General features: G+C 39.7%; 1 protein-coding gene across 1 annotated transcript in view; it reads right to left on the reverse strand.

The window, feature by feature from the left end:
- pde8b (phosphodiesterase 8B) overlaps nucleotides 1-20,899 on the reverse strand; it is a gene marked incomplete at both ends in the record, with an annotated part of 35,187 nt that overhangs the window by 3,969 nt on the left and 10,319 nt on the right. The window contains 17 exons of the mRNA XM_080017373.1: nucleotides 167-305; nucleotides 1,318-1,535; nucleotides 2,286-2,484; nucleotides 3,477-3,606; nucleotides 5,139-5,184; nucleotides 6,039-6,203; nucleotides 7,472-7,548; nucleotides 8,714-8,791; nucleotides 9,180-9,231; nucleotides 15,958-16,012; nucleotides 16,118-16,206; nucleotides 16,319-16,459; nucleotides 16,941-17,019; nucleotides 17,138-17,226; nucleotides 17,659-17,716; nucleotides 18,091-18,150; nucleotides 20,385-20,575. Coding sequence (XP_079873499.1) covers nucleotides 167-305; nucleotides 1,318-1,535; nucleotides 2,286-2,484; nucleotides 3,477-3,606; nucleotides 5,139-5,184; nucleotides 6,039-6,203; nucleotides 7,472-7,548; nucleotides 8,714-8,791; nucleotides 9,180-9,231; nucleotides 15,958-16,012; nucleotides 16,118-16,206; nucleotides 16,319-16,459; nucleotides 16,941-17,019; nucleotides 17,138-17,226; nucleotides 17,659-17,716; nucleotides 18,091-18,150; nucleotides 20,385-20,575 — 1,866 coding nt within the window. The remainder of the gene's footprint in view (nucleotides 1-166; nucleotides 306-1,317; nucleotides 1,536-2,285; nucleotides 2,485-3,476; nucleotides 3,607-5,138; nucleotides 5,185-6,038; nucleotides 6,204-7,471; nucleotides 7,549-8,713; nucleotides 8,792-9,179; nucleotides 9,232-15,957; nucleotides 16,013-16,117; nucleotides 16,207-16,318; nucleotides 16,460-16,940; nucleotides 17,020-17,137; nucleotides 17,227-17,658; nucleotides 17,717-18,090; nucleotides 18,151-20,384; nucleotides 20,576-20,899) is intronic.

The following is a 20,899-nucleotide window of genomic DNA, read 5'->3' on the forward strand; positions in this document are numbered from 1 at the left end:
TTGGACAAGCTGGAGAAAGGAACATTTCTGATGGATCTTTCTCAAGTCATATAGTTCTTCGGATGCAAAATAGTACATCCAAAATCTACACACAGCACCTAGTGAATGTATTTAATTATAATTCACACACACGTACTTTAACAAATGGGACTAACGAAAGTCTTACATTTGAGCTTGATTCTTCGATGGCGGCCATTGGCTTGTTGATACTGTTGACGAACTTGTTGACGTGCTCAAAGTGTCTGGTCATCTCTGTGGCCAGCACCATGTCGATGATGGCCTGCCGCAGCGTTCTGAACTGGGTCCTGCAGACAGAGGTAGATGACACTTCATTAAGGCAACGTTTCACAATCTTTTTTTTTATTGCCACGGCACACTTTTTACACTGAAAAAACACCATCCTTCCACGCGCTAAAAACGTCACAAAACGCCACAGACACGTAGAACTGAATGCAAGAATGCAAGACGCACAAGCGATTTCGCTCATAGCGAACAAATCTTTTAAATGACTCGGGAGTCTGGAGTCACTCTGGTTAAAGGCGAGGGCGAGCACATTTGGACTCACAAACCGAAAATAATTACAGAGGACTAAATTAAAGTCAGGCAAAGAAGGTCTAGGCATTTGGCGCCAAATCCACTCTTCTGACTCTCGTTTATTTATTTAATTTCACTGCATAAATGTATGAAAGTATGTGTATGTATGTGACAAATAAAAATCTTGAATCTTTATTGTTCAAGATTCAAGATTCAATATTCAAGGGGTTTATTCGTCACATACATATACATACTTTCATACATATATGCAGTAAAATGTAATGCAACGTAATGCATGTAATGCGGTGATAACACACAATATGTCCTAGGAAATATTTATTTCTAAAAGACCAACTAACTGACTCCTAAAACGTAATACAGTAAGTCGAATACTTAAAAGGTTCAGAAAATAAAATGGAATAGATAGAGGGAATATGCTTATGCATATGGAATAGGCAATTATGTATATACAGATCAGTAAATCCTGTTCAGTAAATCCTCCCTCACTCACCATGCATTACACCACCCGTATCAAAATTGAACGACTCCATACTGAGTGACTCGTCAAACCTCATATCACACTAATAGTCCTCGCTTTCAGTGTTAAACTTGAGCTTATTTTGATAAATACAAAGCTTGCATTCTGACAGGAACTAACAAATTACTACGGCCCTGCAACAGAGCTGGTTTCCGTCACTGATGTATTTTAAGTGGCATTTGAAATCGGAGAAGGGGAGACTCAGCGCCACGATGATGTGTCCTGAAACCTTTTCCCTGGCTGACCTGTCGATGTTCTTGAAGATATTGCTCTTGCTGTCTCGGAGGGTGAGCTGGAAGGCGAGCGCGGCGTGGTGGCTCTCCAGGACGGCCGTGTCGTTGTAGAGGATGGCCAGCTCGCTGCCGGCGTTGCACAGGAAGGAGTTCGTCCTCCCGGGGTGGTCCACGTCGTGCACCGTGGCCGCTATCAACGCCGCCACTTCGTCCAGTCGTTCCAGACTGCCCTGAAATAGAACAACGCCGGCAGAGGAGGACATTATCAGGACGGTAACACGGTACCATAATGATTTCATTCTTTTGAGATTTTTCACCAATTAATAGTAATAAGTACGATTTTCTTTGTGTAACATCGGCTAGTTGGTGTACGGGCAATTTATTGTATAGACATAGTAAGAGAAAAACGTATATACAGTATATAAAGAAATTATATATAAATATATTTTTATAATATAACAATAACAATAGAATAAAATATCTTTAAATAATAAACATAAAAAAGAAAGACTTTTTTTTTATCATAGTAATAATAATAATAATAATAATACTTAACACAACATAAACACATTTACTTCCAGTTCAGACAGAATATTAAAATATCAAGCAAAAAACTTTTAATTATATAAGTAATTGTTACAAAGAAATGTTCATTTTATGACAATAGTGGTTATTTCTGTTCTATATTTTTGGCAATTCTTTGTATATTTGGCAATTTCTTTTCAGACTGTTTAGCCTTCTGGTGAAAATAAACAGGCAAAATAAACAGATTGTGATTCAGATTGTGATTCAGATTCTGAAGGCGATGAAGTTTGTGTGTATTTAATCAGCACAGAAACCGAAAAATCTGTTTGAAAGCAGAGGACTCTTTCAAGTAAAACAAAGTGTGTAAATGTAAACATTAATAAAGACACACACACGGGATCACCGAACATCTTTGCCACTGTGTGTTTTTTGGAAATTTGTTCTTTGCCTCTAACCTTGACCTGCTCTTTGCGCAGGAAGAAGGCGGTGGCGTGCAGCACGTCGGCGGCGTGTGTGGAGTTGTGGTAGGAGTTGGAGGCGTGGTAGCTGCCCTCCACCACCTGCAGCCAGGAGCGCAGCGTGGCCTCCGAGCAGTTCAGGAACTCACACACCCCGAAGCTGGTGAAGACCTTCAGCCCCAGGTAGGTCAGAGGTCTATGAGGAGTACGAGGAAAACTTTGACTGATTGATGAAGACTGTGCTTAGTTTGTCTAACCCTAATTAGTCCACACTGTTGTAAACCTAGTACTGTTATTATTGTATTTATCATGTACAGAAATATACAACTACATTCATATTTATACCATTTTTTATCTTTATCTGGTGCATATAGAGCACATTTCGTAGATTCAGTATACACTGATGAACCACTGACAGGTGAAGTGAATAACATTGCTCAACTCGTACCAATGCCACCTGTCAAGGGGTGGGATATATTAGGCAGCAAGTGAACAGTCAGTTCTTGAAGTTGATGTGTTGGAAGCAGGAAAAATGGGCAAACGTATGGATCTGAGAGACTTTGATAAGGACCAAATTGTGATGGCTAGACGACTGGGTCAGAGCATCTCCAAAATGACAGGTCTGGTGTGCAGTGGTTAGCACCTACCAAAAGTGGTCCAAGGAAGGACAACCGGTGAACCAGCAACAGGGTCATGGGCGCCCATGGCTCATTGATGCGCATGAATTACATTTTCTTCTACATCATGGGTGGGGTTAGGGTCTGATCCGATCGAGCGTCTGCGGGGTGTGCATGCCTCGACAGGTCAGAGTTGGTTTGGCGGTACAAGGGGGGTGTTACACAATATCAGTGGTTGTTAGTGGTGGTTTTAATGTTGTGGCTGATCGGTGTATATTGTATTTCTTGTTTTTTTTCTACAGTATTGTCTGCTTTCATTTTATTTTATTTTATTTATTTGTTTGTTCGTGCATTTATTTTCTTCATTAATTCATTTGTGTATTCATTTTATATTTTTAGTTTATTCATATTACATAACACGCACCAACTACAACATGACAAATTCCTTTTATCGGAAATTTGTACTTGGCAATGGGTCAAATGACTATTTTCCTTTCCCGTAAAGCTAAACCATTAACCTTCAATTAGAACACCCCCACCCCCACCCCACCCCTACCCGTTCTTCTTCTACCTCTTTTGTGTGGCAGCTTCCAGCTCCAGGATGTTGAACTCCCAGCGTTCCTCGTGGTCCAGCATCTCGGCAATGGACTGGGGGACGTCGTTCAGAGCCACCGGGATGGCCAGCTGGCTCTGGCTCATATCTAACCAAAACCCAAAACACACACACACACACACACACACACACACACACACACACACACACACGCACACACACACATACACACACTTAATTGTAATACTGAATGATTATCAAAGAGAAAAAGAGAATGAGCACTGGCGGATATAAGAGTTTAGGAAGGAGGAAAATCATGTATTATTCAATTCTACACGGCCACAAGCACCGAGACCACAAGACCCACGCAGCCGAGTAGGACTAGATATGGAGGAATATTTGATTACAGTAATAATGAGTCATTTTATACAATATCAATTACAATATTTCATCAATACTTCCCCCATATTGAAGTGTGTAAAAATGTGATTTATCAGACTCGACTGTGTACTGATGTGTAACAAGTTTATTGTTACTTTAACTTATTCCCCTGGTTGATTTATCTTATGTCATGAATTGAGACGACACACGTACATTTGGTCTGTTGTGTTGGAGACATGGACTAAAATAAAAAAATATGCGAGTCGCTAGCCCAGCAGCCTGTCAGAATTCCATTCAAGTAAAAAGTGGCGAACTTTTCATCATGAAAGTCCCAACACTACTCTCCTCCGCCCACCACGTCCGTGTCCACTCTAATCTGTACGTTCTCTAGGGGCCTTTTTTCCCCAATTCTAATTATTGGGATATTATTGGGATTATTGGTATATGGGATGTGAGTGATGCACCATGCCGATCGCTGGAGTGACAAAGGAAAGCAGAGTTTTTATGAGAAAAATAAAAAATAAAATCCTGTAACATGGCCTTCTATTAATGATGCAAGACACGCAAGCGATTTGTTCGGAGCAAACAAATAGTTGAAATGACTCAGCAGTCGGGAGTCACCCTGGCAAAAGAGTGAATCCTCCCCTCACAAACCCAAAATAATTACTAAGGACTAAAAGGACTAAAGACAAGGGTGAACAAAGCCAAGGCATTTGGTATAATTTATACTGAATGTGAGTGAGTTACTCTTTGCATTTCACCAAAATATTTTTTTTTTTTACAGAATTAAATTATTCTTGTGAAAACTCCATTCCCAACTCAGACTCAAACCGACTCTTCTGGCTCCTGTGGGCTCGCTCAGCGTGCGTTACACCGACTGAATCAAATGAACCACGAGTTGGAAAATCGAAGGATTCTATTTACTGAGTGACAAGTCAAGAACCGAATCTCAAAAAAGAGTCGTCATTCTCAAAAGTGAAACATGTTCTGCACAAGCTGCTTATCTGGCTGTAACTGATAAATGAGATTAGTACATCAAATTTGATCTTGCAACACAAGAGCTAATTTCCATTCTTATTTTTTTTTCAGTACAATTAAAGTGAGAAAAAAACCCCAAGAAATAAATAAGTTAATAAAACCGTTCACTGATTAAATTAAAGGTTACATTTAATATCCAATAGTATGCAATATTTCATTTGTTAAACTAATTGAAATGTAACTACGATATAAGATTTGATAAACAATGTTACATTATCCATAGTCTCTTTGATACAAGGAAGGAAGGTTTTTGATACTTACTTTTGGAAAAGACGTACTCATTCCCAGAAAGCCTCCGCAACCCATCCTGGAGGAAAACAATAAAAATAAAATAAAAATAGTATCAATTGATTATATTTTACATTCACACTTTGTTTATAATACTTATTTATTAATAAATTTTTCAATTAGTTTATTTATTTATTTGCATGTTTCAACAAGTTAAATTTACGACTTATCAAGATCTTTTTAAGGCCAATATGAATGCAATTAAGACCTATTTCACGTCCATACTGGCAAAAAAAAAAGCACGTAGCATATGAAGGAAAATTGGAATCCGGAGGGGAGGCTACCGACAGGAATTACAGTTTTCCGAGTTCCCGTAAACGCAGCATCACTTCCTACACAACGTTTTCAGAGTTTCCGTGAACGCAGCATCACTTCCTGCTTTGGAGCCCTTTCAACCGGAGAGCCGTGTCCGCATTTTCTAACATAATACCAGGGCCCCCCCCCCCACCACCACCCAAAACAAAACTCTTTAAATATGGACCATTCATGCAGTCACTCAAATTGGAGTAAAAAGGACATTTGCTGAAAAGCGAATTAAGACATTTTAAGGCCTAAAATTCAGATGATCAGATTTTTAACTTTTTAAGGACCCGCGGAATCCCTGTGTTTATTTATGTATTTATATATGTATCTATTTATGGATCTATTTTGTGATAACAAGTGCATAATAAATAAATAACAAATAATAAATAATCTTTCTTTGATAATGTGGGACTCTAGCATCATAAGTGAAACATTTCTGCAATGAAAAAAATTTGCAAAAGTCATCTGTGGGATCTATCAAAATGTCCATGGCTTTGACCGGGGACCCCCCCTCCACCCCCTGCTAATAAATATGATCAGAGATAAAAAAATATCCAAATGGCGCCTTACGCTCATGAGCCCCCCGACCAGGTCGTTGGTGTGGGGGTCGTCCTCTTTGGAGGCCAGCTGCGGGGAGTAGAGCTCGGTGGTCCTGAGGATCTCCAGCACCCGATCCAGAGCCTCGGCCACCGTTACGGGACTGCTCTCCTGGGCGGCGTTGATGATGTTGATCACCTGAACAAAAAAAAAAAAAGAATAAAATACTTTATTCGGAAGTTTTGTGAAATACCAACCACACCGAAATAAATCCATCTCTACTTGGAAGGAACCCCATCCCCCACTAATATTAAATAGATAGATATAGATTAGGACACCTCCTCTCACTGCCAAAGCATCGTATAAATGAGTTATATTGGCAGATTCGGCGCAACCATACCTATCCAACAAGCCCTCATTCGTCCTTCTATAATAAATTACGGATGACATGTTAAAAAGTATACGAGTGCATTTGTTATAAAAATCCCTTTTTATTTCTGTATTCGCCTGCTCTAAGTCTGTTTTTTATTAGTCTATATATCCAAGATACATCAAGCTAGTCACATCCCCTTTTCTTTGTAGGTGAAGAATCACATACAGTACATACACCCTGGCAACAAGTATGGCAAGTTTGGGAGCTCCCTGACATGAATCTACATGAGTTTATGTGCAAGCAGTCCCATGGCGGTTGCCTTCGTTTTTCAAGTTTTTTTATTGATGGTGTGTATCCAAATGTGGAACACTTTTGTAGCAAAATATTTTTATACTAGGATATGTTTCATTTATGGGAAACCCTAGGGATATAATAATACTAATGCTACTACTACTACTAGTACTACTATTACTACTACTACTACTACTACTACTAATAATAATAATTATTATATATCATATTAATTTTATAATAATAATACATAATAATAATAATTATTATTTGGGATTTATTTGTTGTTGTTGACATTTTTGTCTGTGTTTTTAGGGTCTTGAGGTAAAACAGTCGTTGGTAAAGCATCCAAACTGGGCTGAACTGATCGATTGACACGTAAATATGATTGCTATGTAAATAATTATGATCTTAAGATCTATGCATTGTCAACATTGGATTGGTTATAGAAGATCATCCTTGTCCTTAAATATGGTTTTCGTGTCACTTACAGAGGCGGGAAAACCCGAAGAAGGCTGGGTACAGAAACATGTCTGCTTCCATTGCCGTTGTGCCATAAGGGATGTTTGAATATACAATGCACTGGAGTGGGGGCATTTTTTAGAGTTGTCATCCACCTAATCAAGTCATTGGTTAAGCAACAACTGGAAGCGTGCAGTACGACCATGAAACCATAAAAAAAACAATAAGCTCCGTTGAGGAATTCCGGATGTGTAACATATCGCGACAGTTGTTTGAAACGGGGCTTTGTTGGCCCGGGTTCCTCCTCTAAGCAGGTGTTGGATGGCAGAATGCACCTTACCTTGGTGATGGGAGCCTCTATCGTCATAGAGTGAATCCTCGCCACTGATGAATATCTTCGGTTCTGCAAACTGGGGGCTGTGTTACGGGGTAATAAAAGCTTAATACCATTTTGCATTGTTGACGGTCAAATAATGTCTCTGTAAAAAGCTAAACAAAAAAAAGAAAACAATATTTTAGTTTACAGTTTAGGGCCAGTAATATAAATCAGTGTTTCCCAACCTTTTTTTCTGCCACGGCACTTTTACAATAAGACAATCCCACAGCACAATCCCACAGCGCAGAGTCACTCCAACAGAAGAGTGGGCGAGCCAGTGAATCTTCGATGTACAAACTGAAAATAATTACTGTGGCGAAAATAGGTTGAGGCATTTGCCATAATCTAAATTGAATGTGACTGATCTACAGAGAATTCCAACGCAGAGCCCAACAGACAGTTCAGACTCTCGTTCATCGTTCTGGAAGTCGTCCCTCGCTCACCGTGCGTTCCACCCACTCAATCACATGAGCAAAGGGTCGTAAAAAAATCGGACGACTCTTTTTTCCTGACAGGTGACACGTCAAGAGCCGAATCTCAAAAGAGAGTCAAACCCTCACATCATGACTAAAAGTTCTCACTTTCAGTGTGAAACTTGAGCTTGTTCTGAAGAACGCAGAGCTGTTTTCCTGACTGGACCTGATGAATTAGTACAGCTTTGCAATTTTGATCTTGCAACACAAGGACTAGGTTCCATTATTTGTTTGTTTTAAGTGGAATTTGAAAGAAATTCACGGCACACTAGCAGTTGAAAAACACTGATAAACATCATTATTTACTGATGGAAGCTTAATCAGTAAAATACATTATGCATTAACGGTATTAGAGGAGCGGCTGCGTCCAAGTGTAATAAAGAGGAAGACAAGTAACGCCATCAGCCCGGATATCTCTAGTTAAGATCACTCCAGTTGAAGTACATCCCATAATACCATCTGACTCATTAGCGAACTCACCTTCTCCCTCCGTTGCCCCCTCTCATCATCATCATCATCATCATCATCATCATCATAACCACCTCCATTCCTTTTAAACGTTTTCTCTCTTTACTTCCTGCAAATGTATTTTATCTCCACCCGGCTCCCTAAGTATATCATTCTTTCTTCCTCTTCTCCTCTTATACGGTATATATCAGCAAAAACAAATAAGGCTAAAAAGAAAATACATCAATATTTATTATATAGCAGAAAATGTTTCAAGCAGACTTACCATCGCTGCTACGTGAGCTTAGTGACCTGGCGTCCACCGAGTCTTTCCTCCGGTCCCGGTGACGTAAACAATGGCAATCTGTCATAAACACAGTACAACAACAACATTAGAACCAATACTGATAGAAGCCGAAGAGATTAATAAAGAAGACAAAACTAAACACATAATTTTATATTTTTATAATTGTGACTATTATACATCTCTTGTCTATTATAAAAAAATTTAAATATGTTAAACAATAAAATTATAAAAACATAATTTTATAAAATAATGAGAAAAATACATATATGATATTATAATTAATGAGATATATATATTAATTATATCATATGAATAATCTATATATAATAATCATATTATTTTTATTATCCTATTATTTACATTTTCTTTATAATCAATAAACCTCTTTGAAAAAGTAAAAAATTATGGGCACATTGAAAATATTGAAAATTGTAATTAGAATGACCTGTCTGAGAATGTTCTCCGCTGCATCTTTCATCCCTGTTTAGTTTACAGCCCTGGCAGAGAGGAGGAGGTGATCACACATATGCTATGCCAGAGTTTAATTATTAATAATGAATCATATTATCCAATTAAGAGTCATGTTAAAATTCAAAACAACTCATCTGACACATCCCCCCCCACCCCCTCATGTAAATAAGGGGAGACGTCAATGATGCGCTTATTGTCTTAAGTTGTTTATTCTAACTCCCATAGATACAGCAGCCTGTGTTTTACTTTTCAGTCAAACATATGCTCCAGTACAAATATATATTTGACAGGAATAAGAGCGATGTTTCAGTCCTGTTGTGGTTCTAAAATATGTCTGCCTGTGTAGTACAGTGACCAGACATCCCCGTTTGTCCGGGACTGTCCCGGTTTCAAGCTGTGTGTCCCGAGTCCCGACAGATATCTGTAAAACACTAAAATGTCCCGGTTTTAATCATTCACTCCCAAATTGTCTTGGTTTTCACCAAATAATAATAATAATATCATACTTGTTTTCAGTGTTTACACACACACACACATATATATATATATATATATATATATAATATTTGTCGTTGAGATTCTTTTGAACGGCTCTTTTATAGGAAGGAAGGTAACTGAGTCTCGCTGGGTGATAAGCCGTTCTTTTTTTGCCAAGTTTTACAGACGGATATGTTGTGCCGTTTGTTTAAGTTGCCGGCTCCTGTTCTCCTGTTATAACTGTTCTGCACAAAAAAACCCCACTGTAGTGCTTTCATCATTTCCTCATTTTTTATTGTAAAACTTTAAAATATTATCAAATTGAATAAATAAATACACATTAAAAAAATGCTTAGAGTATGATATATTTTCATGAGTTATTGATGTAATTTGCCAATGGGCTTACGCACATTCACAACACACAGACAAAAAAAGAACGAAGAGCCTTTCATTTGAACAGCTCTCAGAAACAAACAAAACTGGAATCCAGTCCTCTTAAAAGAGCCGTAATTCCCATCACTCCTATGAATTGTGTGCTTTCAGGGGTATCCGTGTGTGTGTGTGTGTGTGCGTGTGTGTGTGTGTGTGTGTGTGTGTGTGTGTGTGTGTGTGTGTGTGTGTGTGTGTGTGTGGATAAATGGCGGCGCTTCCTATAGGCGACTCCGCTGTGCGTCCTGTGCCCCATTACTCCAAATAAAGCAAATTAAAACATTGTGTTTAAACCAGCGCTATGTAACTTTTGGTATTTGGCGCCCCTACAGTTTCTGAGTGAAATTGCACTTTTACGCCACTGTCGTAAAACTCTGTCCGGTACCCCAAAATAATTTATTATACCGGACAAATTTGAACCTTATCGGTCACGTTTGGATAACAGTCTATGTTGCAAACTCAAATATAATGTACACCCGTTTCCCCGATTACCGCGGAGCCGTGGGGAGAGAGGAAGCCAGGATCGGCCCGCGGCTGGTGGTGGAGATACCAGATGTGCTTGGCTCGGCAGATCGGCTCACACGCGTGAGTCAGAAGGTGAAACAAACCGCGTGGTGCAATGAAGCGGGCAGTAAAGTGCAACGCCCCTGCCCTGTGGTTTCGTACCCAAACACAGAAGACACATAGTGCAAGAACAGGCGTTTGGGTGGGAATGAAATAAACATTCGCCATATTACAAGTCAGTGTACCATCAAAATTATTTTGAAGCCGTAGGTAAAAGTTACATAGTGTTTATTATTTTACTCCGTCACATAATTGAACAAAACTAATAAAAGCATTGTGCATAACGGGGAGGCTCTCTCAGTCAGTCCCCCGCAACAGAGTGTCGAACGCGTGGTACACTTAAGGGTCCGGGTTTAAAAATGTGATCACCCTACAGTGCAGGCCTCTAGTGTGGTCCAGGCTGTGTAAACAGCATGAAGACACTGTAAACATGTATAATGACATGTAAGGCTGCCAGACTTAAGCTGGCTTCAAACGTAATGGCCTTTTTGGGTTGCGACGCATAAACAATGTCTAACAAATGTTGTCAAATTAATTTCACTGTATATGGGAAATAGCTGGAGATTATGATAGACCCTGAAACCCGCTGCTAGTCTTGAGCTCCAGGAGAAATGACTTAAAAGAACTCAACAAAAATGTAAACTGTGGATTCCATCCAAGGATCCAGATGGGAAGGAAAAGGATCCCAAAAGGAAGTGGATTTAGGGAAAAGGACACTAGGTCAGTGCTGTCCTGAAAATATATTTTTGGCCTCACATATTATCAATCCATTATTTTTACATGCATCAGACGCTTGTTAAATAACATTACAATTAAAACGATTCCACTTAAATTCCTGTTAGTGCAGAATGGAAATGAGCTCTTGTGTTGCAAGATCAAAAATGCAAGTCTGTACTAATTAATGAATTTCATCAGTTCCACTCAGGATACCAGGTGTGGGTTCATCAGAACAAGTTTCCCCCTGGAAGTGAGAACTGTACGTGGCGATGAAACGTTCAACTCTTTTTTGAGATCCGGCAGTCGTTCGGTTTTCAGACTCTTTGTTCATTGGATTCAGTCGGTGTAACGCACAGTGAGCGAGGGAGGACCTCGAGTGAACGATGAACAAGAGTCGGAAAATTCCATTTGGCTCTGAGTTGTGAATGAAACTCTCATGAGAACCATTTAATTCAATGTTTTAAAATAATTATTTTGATATAATGCAAAGAGTAAATCAGTCCCATTCAATGTGAATCGTGCCAAATGCATTGACCCTTTGTCTTGGACTAGGGCTGGAAGATATGGCGAAAAATGTTATCACGGTCTGTTTTTTTATATTGATCGATGTCGATAAATATCACGATATATATTGATTAATAATCTAAATGCGCAAGTGTATTCTCATGGCTTACGTTAAATACTGAATAAGTGAATTAAAATAATAAATGTGTAAACAAAAAATAGATAACCACCGCAGCTGGGGAGATAGGGATTGGCTGTTTGTGTCACATGCCACTTTCTCATTTGTAGTTCCACGTTGGTGGAACGAGCTGCCAAAAACGACCAGAGCAGGGGCCTCCCTCTCTGTCTTTAAGAAGCACTTGAATACCCAGCTCTTCAGAGAGTACCTCCTCTCCTAACTTACAATTACTTAGCACTACTTAGCAGTATTTATTCTTACACTAATGTCTCTCTCGCAATGTAGATTGAATGTTATTCTCCCTTGTAAGTCGCTTTGGATAAAAGCGTCTGCTAAATGACTAAATTTTAAAAAAATGGTTGTTTCTCTGCTGTACAATTGGCTGTTTGTGTCACATGGTTGTTTCTCTGCTGTACGATTGGCTGTTCATGTTGTGTCTTTGCAGAGGTAGGAAAAGGGACTCTGTACCGAACAGTAACGAAAATAAAAAAAACTCCAGCCCTACCTTGGACTTTAATTAGTCCTCAGTAATTAAAAAAAAAAAAAAAAAGTCATTTAAAACATTTGTTCGCTATAACAAAGCGTTCCTGAGTCTGCCATTACTTGGCCATAATAGCAAGCCTTGTTCTACATGTTTCTGTTGTTTTAAGCGGTTAGCAGGATAGGGGTGTGCCGTGGGATTATTTCATTGTGAAAAAAGTGTGCAGAAAAAGGTTGTGATCGTACTACAGAATAAAATATTCAGTGGCTACAACGGTATTACAATAAATACAACTGTGGCGGGCCAACGTGGTCAAGCCGCCGCTGCAGACAAGCGGGCGCAGGCTCCCGTCTCGGGGCCGCTCAGCTGTTGCGAATCGGGCGAAATCAACGGAGGGACTCCGCGGATGCGTCCGGTCCTAAACCACGAAGTAATATAGGGTTTGTGGTCCCTGCAGTGAAGAAAGGTGTGCGTACGGGACATGGTGCAGACCGGGCGAGACATGCACGTTACCCAAGCCGCCGGACACGTCACGGCGGGAGCACACCTAAGCGCGGATCTATCAGACGTTTTCATTATTCGCCTGCGAGCCTTTAAGTTGTCCTTTTGGCCCATGTGCCGCATTTTGTTTGAACATTGAACAAATACACACCAACCAGCGCTGTTTTGCCTCTGCCTGCCTCCCCGCTCTCATTTTCTGGCCCTGGGCCAGAACACACCTCTACAACCACATATGTACCATATATACCGTATATACCACAAATACCATTCAGCACCGAAGTGAAGGACTCCCATTAAAAGCAGCGGCTACATTTACCACGGTGGGATTTTCACACGTTTCTTTTTGGCCACATCTAAGGATTTCCAACCACATGCAGAATTCAGTGGCTGTTTCCCCTCAGGTTCACATGATGAAAGCTTGCTGAGAACTCGGCCGGTCAGATTGGGGTAATAATAGCTGTGGCACCCGGTTGTCAGGCCTCACTTGACAACAGAGCCACAAACCAGCAAGGGCCTCAATATATCTCAGAATGGGATGGACAGAAATGGAACTCTTTGTCCCTCAGTTTATCTACTACAACGAGATCCTTTTTCGATAACTAAAAACTGAGATACATTTGCAGGCCCCATCCGAAATGTCTTCAAATATGTTTTAGAGTCAGGGTGACCAATGCAAGATATGTGTAGATATATGTGACGCACCGCAGCAAAAGCCGCCATATTGCGCATTTCTAAAATGGCCAAGAGCAGCCAAATAAGTTGAAAAAACCTATTTGAAGGAAAATTCGATTTTTCCAGATTTGTGTTCCTTTGTGGGGTTTTTTTAAAATCTCTCACAGTTTTCAAAACCGAGTTTGATTTATAAATAGTAGAAAAATGTTAAACCGTAGAGTTAAATATTCCAATTAAATTACATGGGGAAACGCAGTTCACTTACTGAGACGCAGAACAGCGCTGAACAACGCCGATCGATGGTTTCCTTCAAAGGGAGCCTCCAGGTGAAGATCATTCCTCCATATGTCATGTGATGTGGGGTCACAATGTGAAACCGTTTTGATAGAATTCAACCTTTAAATCGTACTACTCATGGGGACGTCGTAGTGGAGGGGGCGTGTCATTGACGTCACTTCCGTAAACAAGACGAGGATCCGGTTTCAGTTGTCGGTAAGAACTCTGCGTTGTTATGGATTACGAGCTGCGGGTGGAGGAAGATCTAAATCATATCGCGGACCTTAATCTGACCAGTGCGATAGATCCAAGTCACTGTTAGCAGCGCGTACTGGACTTCATTTTCCGCGATGATAGTCAGTTCTCCGACAGCCACGCAAAGAACGACAGCGACACTGAAACTGATATTACTCCGGACTTGGAGAACACTTCAAACAGCAGATTTCAAACTTAATGTGATGATGAAACAGAATATTTTCAAGAACCACCGGAGGAGATGTGATGAAGTCCGTTGAGGTTGGTGATTTAAAATAAAATAAAAGAATTCCACTTTTATAAAACATATCTATTCTTACTGTTAAATAAAAGTTTTTTAAAAACAAAAATAGTTGTGTGTTGTTGACGCTTTTCAACGCTGTTCGTGATTGGCCCATTCAGCAGTATGTTAAGTAGCCATGAGGCTTTGTTTGTCCGCAAACCCCATTTGCATTCTGGGAGCTGGTGAATGAACCTGGTGTGGGGAAAACTTTGGAGGTGATCATCTCAGAAACACTGTTTGCCACACCATTGTTATTAACAATTCATGATGCGGAAAAAAAAGTCAAAAGCCGCCAAATGACCCTAAAGTATGCGGTGGGTCACATATGTTGGGATAACGGTACCGTGGGCTCACCGTTCGGTATGTATCACGGTTTTCTGTATTAACAGAATTTTTTTTAAAAGTAAGTAAAAAGGTGTACAATTTTTTTATAGAAGTCTGCCACAAAAAACAAGTTTAACGCTCTGTGTGTATGACTGCGGGGGGAGGGGGGTCAAGTTCATTGGTGGGTTGTTATAATTTGCAGAAATTCATCTGATTAGATGGGAGGTGTTCAGGATAGTAGATAACTCAAATATTAATTTCCTTTAATTATATATATATATATATATATATAATATATATATATATATATTTTTTTTTTAATGTTTCACAATAAAAAAATAAATATAAAACCAGCACTATAGTGAGTGATTTTTGCGTAACATAGGTATAAACAGTGTTTTTCACACATAAATAATAATAGTAAAATAAAACCTCTCAGTCACACCAGTGTGTGTGTGCCTTCGCTTCGTGAACCTGATGTGACGGAGGCAGGGCACCTCAGCTCATCACCCAGCGAGACTCGGTTGCCTTCATTCCTACAATAGAACCGGCTAGTTTGTGAACGACGTGGTGACGAGAAGTTGGTAATAAATAGGGACACGGCCATCCCAGGCGGTTGTTTTCCCACTGTGGGAAACATTTCTATGTAGTTTTATCTCTTGTTTCTATGGAAAAGGCTGCGTAGCCACGCATAGTTGAAAGAAAAATTGACCTCTCGCGCAAACAGAGAGAATCCGGCAGGGACTATGACGGCACGCTGCGGCGCGCAGCCGTGATACCGTGGTTTACGTGTGTGCATTGCACTGTAGGGGGCATACTGAAGCGTTCAATAACGGACCGCGTACCAGCTCTAGTTCTTTTAAAAATACCACCAAGACAGTTAAAAGTCTTTTAACATTTCTCTTAGATTTACTTTAAAATTATCTTCACTTATTTTGCATTGTTTGAGTTTTGGCATTTGGTGTTGGAAGTTGGAAGTGTGTGGCGCCGTCAAGTTGTTTGACCAAACTAGCTCTGCCAGCTACGCCTCATTTTTATTATATATATTTTTTTAACAATGGAAACAACAGAATCAAAATGAATGCGCTCACCTGCTTGTTGTTGTCCCCATGGGGCCTCTTGATGGACACAAAATGCCGAATCTTACTGAAAGCAAAAGCAGGAGGATTCGTCGGTGACTATTTGGTTCACCAACACTCAAACACATCCCCGAAGAGCATTTTAAACTTGTGGTTCACACAGGTCGCTCACCCTCCCTGGCCGACGACAGGAGTGATCTTCACATGTTGCCTGACGCTGTCTCCCGACTTCTTCCTGGCGTAGTACGTACCGACCCACTCCTTCACCAAAAACAGAGGCCCCGTTATTCAAGCAATAGATGTGTGGAAGGAAAAGAGGGAAGATGATGGAAGATGGAATGGATATGGAAGGGAGCAGAGGGTTTAGTCAGACCTTTCCCTTTTTGATGCAGGTGTTGATGGTGTCCAGCAGGTCCGCCCGGTTCTTGTCGCTTTTGGGGAGCTCCGTCAGCTCCTTCCCGATCAGCTCGCCCCGGTGGTAGCCCATCATGCGCTCAAACGCCGGGTTCACGTACTGGAAACACGAATAAAAGTTGATTTTTGAGGTTTATAGACAAAATTCGTACATTTTTTTGTGGGAATTTTGATTCATTTTATTTGTTTGTTTTGTCAATTTTTTTGGCTTATATTTAAGGATTATCGTTAGGTTTATTGTACATTACTATTTTTTTTTATGTTTAGGCTTATCTTTTGGGTTCACTGTTAGGTGTATTTCAAATGGTTCCTGTTTTTATATTTTTTGTTATTGATTTTCTGTTACTTTTAAGTTTATGTCTGTTGTTTACATAATGTCTTTTGTATAATGCCAGATTTTTATCTATCTATCTATCTATCTATCTATCTATCTATCTATCTATCTATCACATTTTATTACTTAATTCCTACACCTTCCTACCTTTTTTACCCTTTTTTTAACCTTTTTTTTTAACTTCTGTAAACTGCTGAATTTCCTCATTAACAAAGGGATTAAAAAGTGTTATCTTATCTTATCCCACCTGTATGACGTGATCCTCGCTGGTGATCTCCACCGCCTCCTGACTGTGCTCCAGTGCAGTGAAGACAGAGTTGCAGGCCCTATTTATGGAAATAATTTTAACCAATAACCAATATAAAATAATTTAAATGATCACATATCAAAGCTATACCCACATTAAAAATAAGATTAAGCAACGCTTTATTTTCAAGTCGGTACCTGAGTTTAAACTGGCAGCGCACCTCTCCATGTTCTATCTGCAGCAGCTCGTTGTAGCACGCTGTCAGGCTGCTGTTCTCCGCAAACCTCTGGGAGACAAAGTTTAACACTAGGATTCATTCAGAAAAATGAAACAAAATTCTGATTTTATAATAATTATAAATTTATAATGTATACTATTATATTATAGTTAATATATAATATCGATAATAATATAATATCATATTTTATTATATGTACAGTATATATAACATTATACTATATTTATATTATTTTAATACAGTATATATGTGTTGTTATTAAATACAGTTGTTATTATAATATATATTAATTTATTTATTTATATAAACAATTCTCTCACTACCCAAAACACACTCATACAGTAAATACAGTATAAGTGCAACTTTATGGGATGGAGACTTACATACAAAGGGAAACAAAAAAAGTGTGAATCTATGTTCAGAAGTAAACAGCAATAAATATGTTTTTCTTGACATCTATAGAAATGTGAAAAGACGTACCCTGCTGAACCCAGCACACAGGAGTGGCAGGACAGACGGCTCCTCCTGGTCTTGGGGTCTGAACAATTTAAGACACTTTATGTTACCATGCGCCCAAACAACACCAGAAATACATATAGAACACCATGAGTACTTCTAAATAACTGACTAAAATATGAAACTTTGAAATTGTACCTACATATATATGTGATATTTCATACACATATACTGTATACTATACACACACAAGCACATGCAATGCAATAATTGAACAAAATATACACACACACACGCACAAACACACACACACACACACACACACACACACACACACACACACACACACACACACACACACACACACACACACACACACACATATATATATGATACACCATGAATTACTTTCATAAACCTACATTTAATATTACTTACAAGCAAAAGCACACCTACGTTTGTGGCACGACGGCTAGGATGACCGTATTTTCCGAAGGCTTTGTGGCACGGATCGACCTAAATTAGAAGACGGGATGAGTTACAAAGCATTAAAAGAGCACATATGCGATCATTTTGATTAAGAGTTCCTCATTTTGATGGGAATGATGAGAAGTGGTTTGGAATCAGGGATATGTCATTTCAAATCACCTCAGGCTGGTTTTGGAGAAAGGAAGATGAACGGATCTGTTTGTCTGCAGGGAATTTATTTATTACTTTGAACTATAAGCTCAGCAATATTAAAAACATTTTAAATGTACAGCAAGTTAAAGTATCCTGGTTATACCCCCCCACCCCCCTGCTGAACAATCCCCTTGTGTGGTTTCCTCTGGATTTTCCAGTTTCCTTCCACCTCATGAGTCATGCAGGTTAGGACAATCAGAGACTCTAAATTGCAAATATGCCCCATCCTGGCAAAGACAAAATGATTTTTGGATGGATGGATGCTTAGTATCTTAAACATTTTAACTAAACTAGCCTTTTTCTGAATAATTGATCCTCCATCTTCCAGCATGTCTGTAGGTCTCTGCCGCTACACTGGGTCCACAGTGATGGATGGATTGATGGATTTCTCTGTCCCAGTCAACCTATCCTCCCAGGTCCACCCTTAATTCCGGAGAACATGATGCTTCTTTTGGATCAAGGAGAATCGGACTGAGAGCTTGCTGGTCTCCCCTGCTCACCAGGATGAGGGGGAGAGGAGACATCTTGTCCAGTAAGAATCTTACATAAGAGCCCAATATTTTTTTATCCACCGTCTAAGCCAATCAGAGTATATAAGTACCATGCTCCATTCCAACAGGGTGTGGATTCAAGGGCTTCCCCTTTAATCCAATTGAGCCTTAAAATGCCGTAACCTATGGGAACTATAACATATACCATGAAACCACGGTGGTTGTGACTACTTGCGCATAGTCCAAATTACAAGTTTTGGGAGGCTCAAACTTTTTACAGTCAGGTCACCCCTTCACCCACACACACTCAAAGATACATATATTATACCGTCTATATAAGACAGTGTGAGTTATCGATAATTTTGCTCTTTATTTAGCCATCTCACATTAAACCCTATTTGCACACCAGCTCAGGCCCATCCTGAAATTGTGAATTATGAAGTTTCAGTCTGAAATGGTTTTCCATTCAGTTCAGAATGAGTTCATTCAAGCAAGAAAAACATACACAAATGTATCGGTCAGTTTTAATACTGAAATGGACTGGAATGAACTGGCTCACAATGGCTTCAATAGCTCCACGATTTTAACCATCCCAAAGTTAACATGGATTGTCCCAAATTTAAAATGTTGTTTCTTCACATTGTGATTATTTTATAAGTACATTATAATTAATTAAAAGTCATCCATAATGACTCTTGGCATAGACGGAAGACAATTCAAAGGATGAGGAAATAACCAATCGTATTGTTATAGAAATATTTGCTTTCATGCATGCATTTAAACTGAAAGTAAACTTTCTTTTACAAATATATATAAAGGCTCGACCAACTAGATGCCAATAAAGATCACTGGCATTCAAATGTATTAATTTTGCTTGTAAGATGTCTGGATATCTATATTATATCCCATGTAAGGCAGCTGCTTCCATGTTAACAGCCTGTGTTAAGACCGACAAGCCACATGCAGCCGCACGGAACTTAGTGATGAACTCAAAAAGAGTCGAACCTCTCATCACCAGCGGAACTTGTACACTCTCTCTACAAACAGCCTGCTGCTGCAGTCACAGTGATAGATGCACACTCTGCACAACTTGTCATTTGCCAGTTAATGGAAAAAAATATATATTTAAAAATGTTCCCAGGTCACGAGTGAGTCTGGACTGCCCTGGACCGTTTGAAAATGTCAATCGCAATTTTTTGGTGTACCCCCGATGTCCCTGGAATAGCTGCGGTAGACAATGAAAAGTAGCAGGGGATACTATTGGGACTCTTTTAGGAGTGTTTCATGTAGCCATGAAGATGTGCTTCATGCACCTGCTTTACACTCAGTGGACACCAGGTGGCGCCAACAGGGGGAACGTAACGGCCTTCACTACAACATGTCCTCAGTATTTTACTTTACCTTTCTATTTTGATAAAGCCAGAAAAGAAGCAGGAACATTGAAGAGCTTGAAGGAGGTGAAGGAATAATTCAATGGCTATTTCAATGACAATTCCTTCTTGACATACGGCAAATTAACTCAGTACACCGAGTACTGTAGAGATTTAGACCCTACACACACGTTCAGTAAGTGCTCACCGACAGATGGCCTCAGCCTCGAAGTAGCGGGAGCTCCGTCCGTCGATGACCACAATCTCGTGGTGCTTGTCCAAGAAACACTCAACGGCCGACTCCGCGGTGCGGGCGATGTTGCAGCGGAACGCCGCCCGGTCGCAGGCCCACCAGAACGCATCGCTCTGGCTGTCCTCCTTGGCGAACACCAGTAGCACCTTGGGGAACAGGAAGGGAAGGTTTTTCACCAATTCATATCAATTTAATAATATAAGCAACATCTCTACTCTGAAAACTAAGTGCACTAAAACACACCCTGATCAGACTCCAGTGTGCAAGAAGACGAAAGATAAAGAAATAATCATTTTATAGCATATTGTACGGTTTATTGCATATTTCCATTTTCTCTTTTCTGTTTTTATTCTCATTAAGGGTGGGAGCCCTATTGTTATTGTTAATGAAAAACTGACGTCAGCAGGCTGTGGATGTATGTATATTCTGGGCAGTTCCGACATGCCGTTGTCCAAGTTTGATCCAGATCG

Source organism: Zeus faber (assembly GCF_960531495.2).
Source record: "Zeus faber genome assembly, chromosome: 17".
In the NCBI taxonomy this organism is placed as follows: Eukaryota; Metazoa; Chordata; class Actinopteri; order Zeiformes; family Zeidae; genus Zeus; species Zeus faber.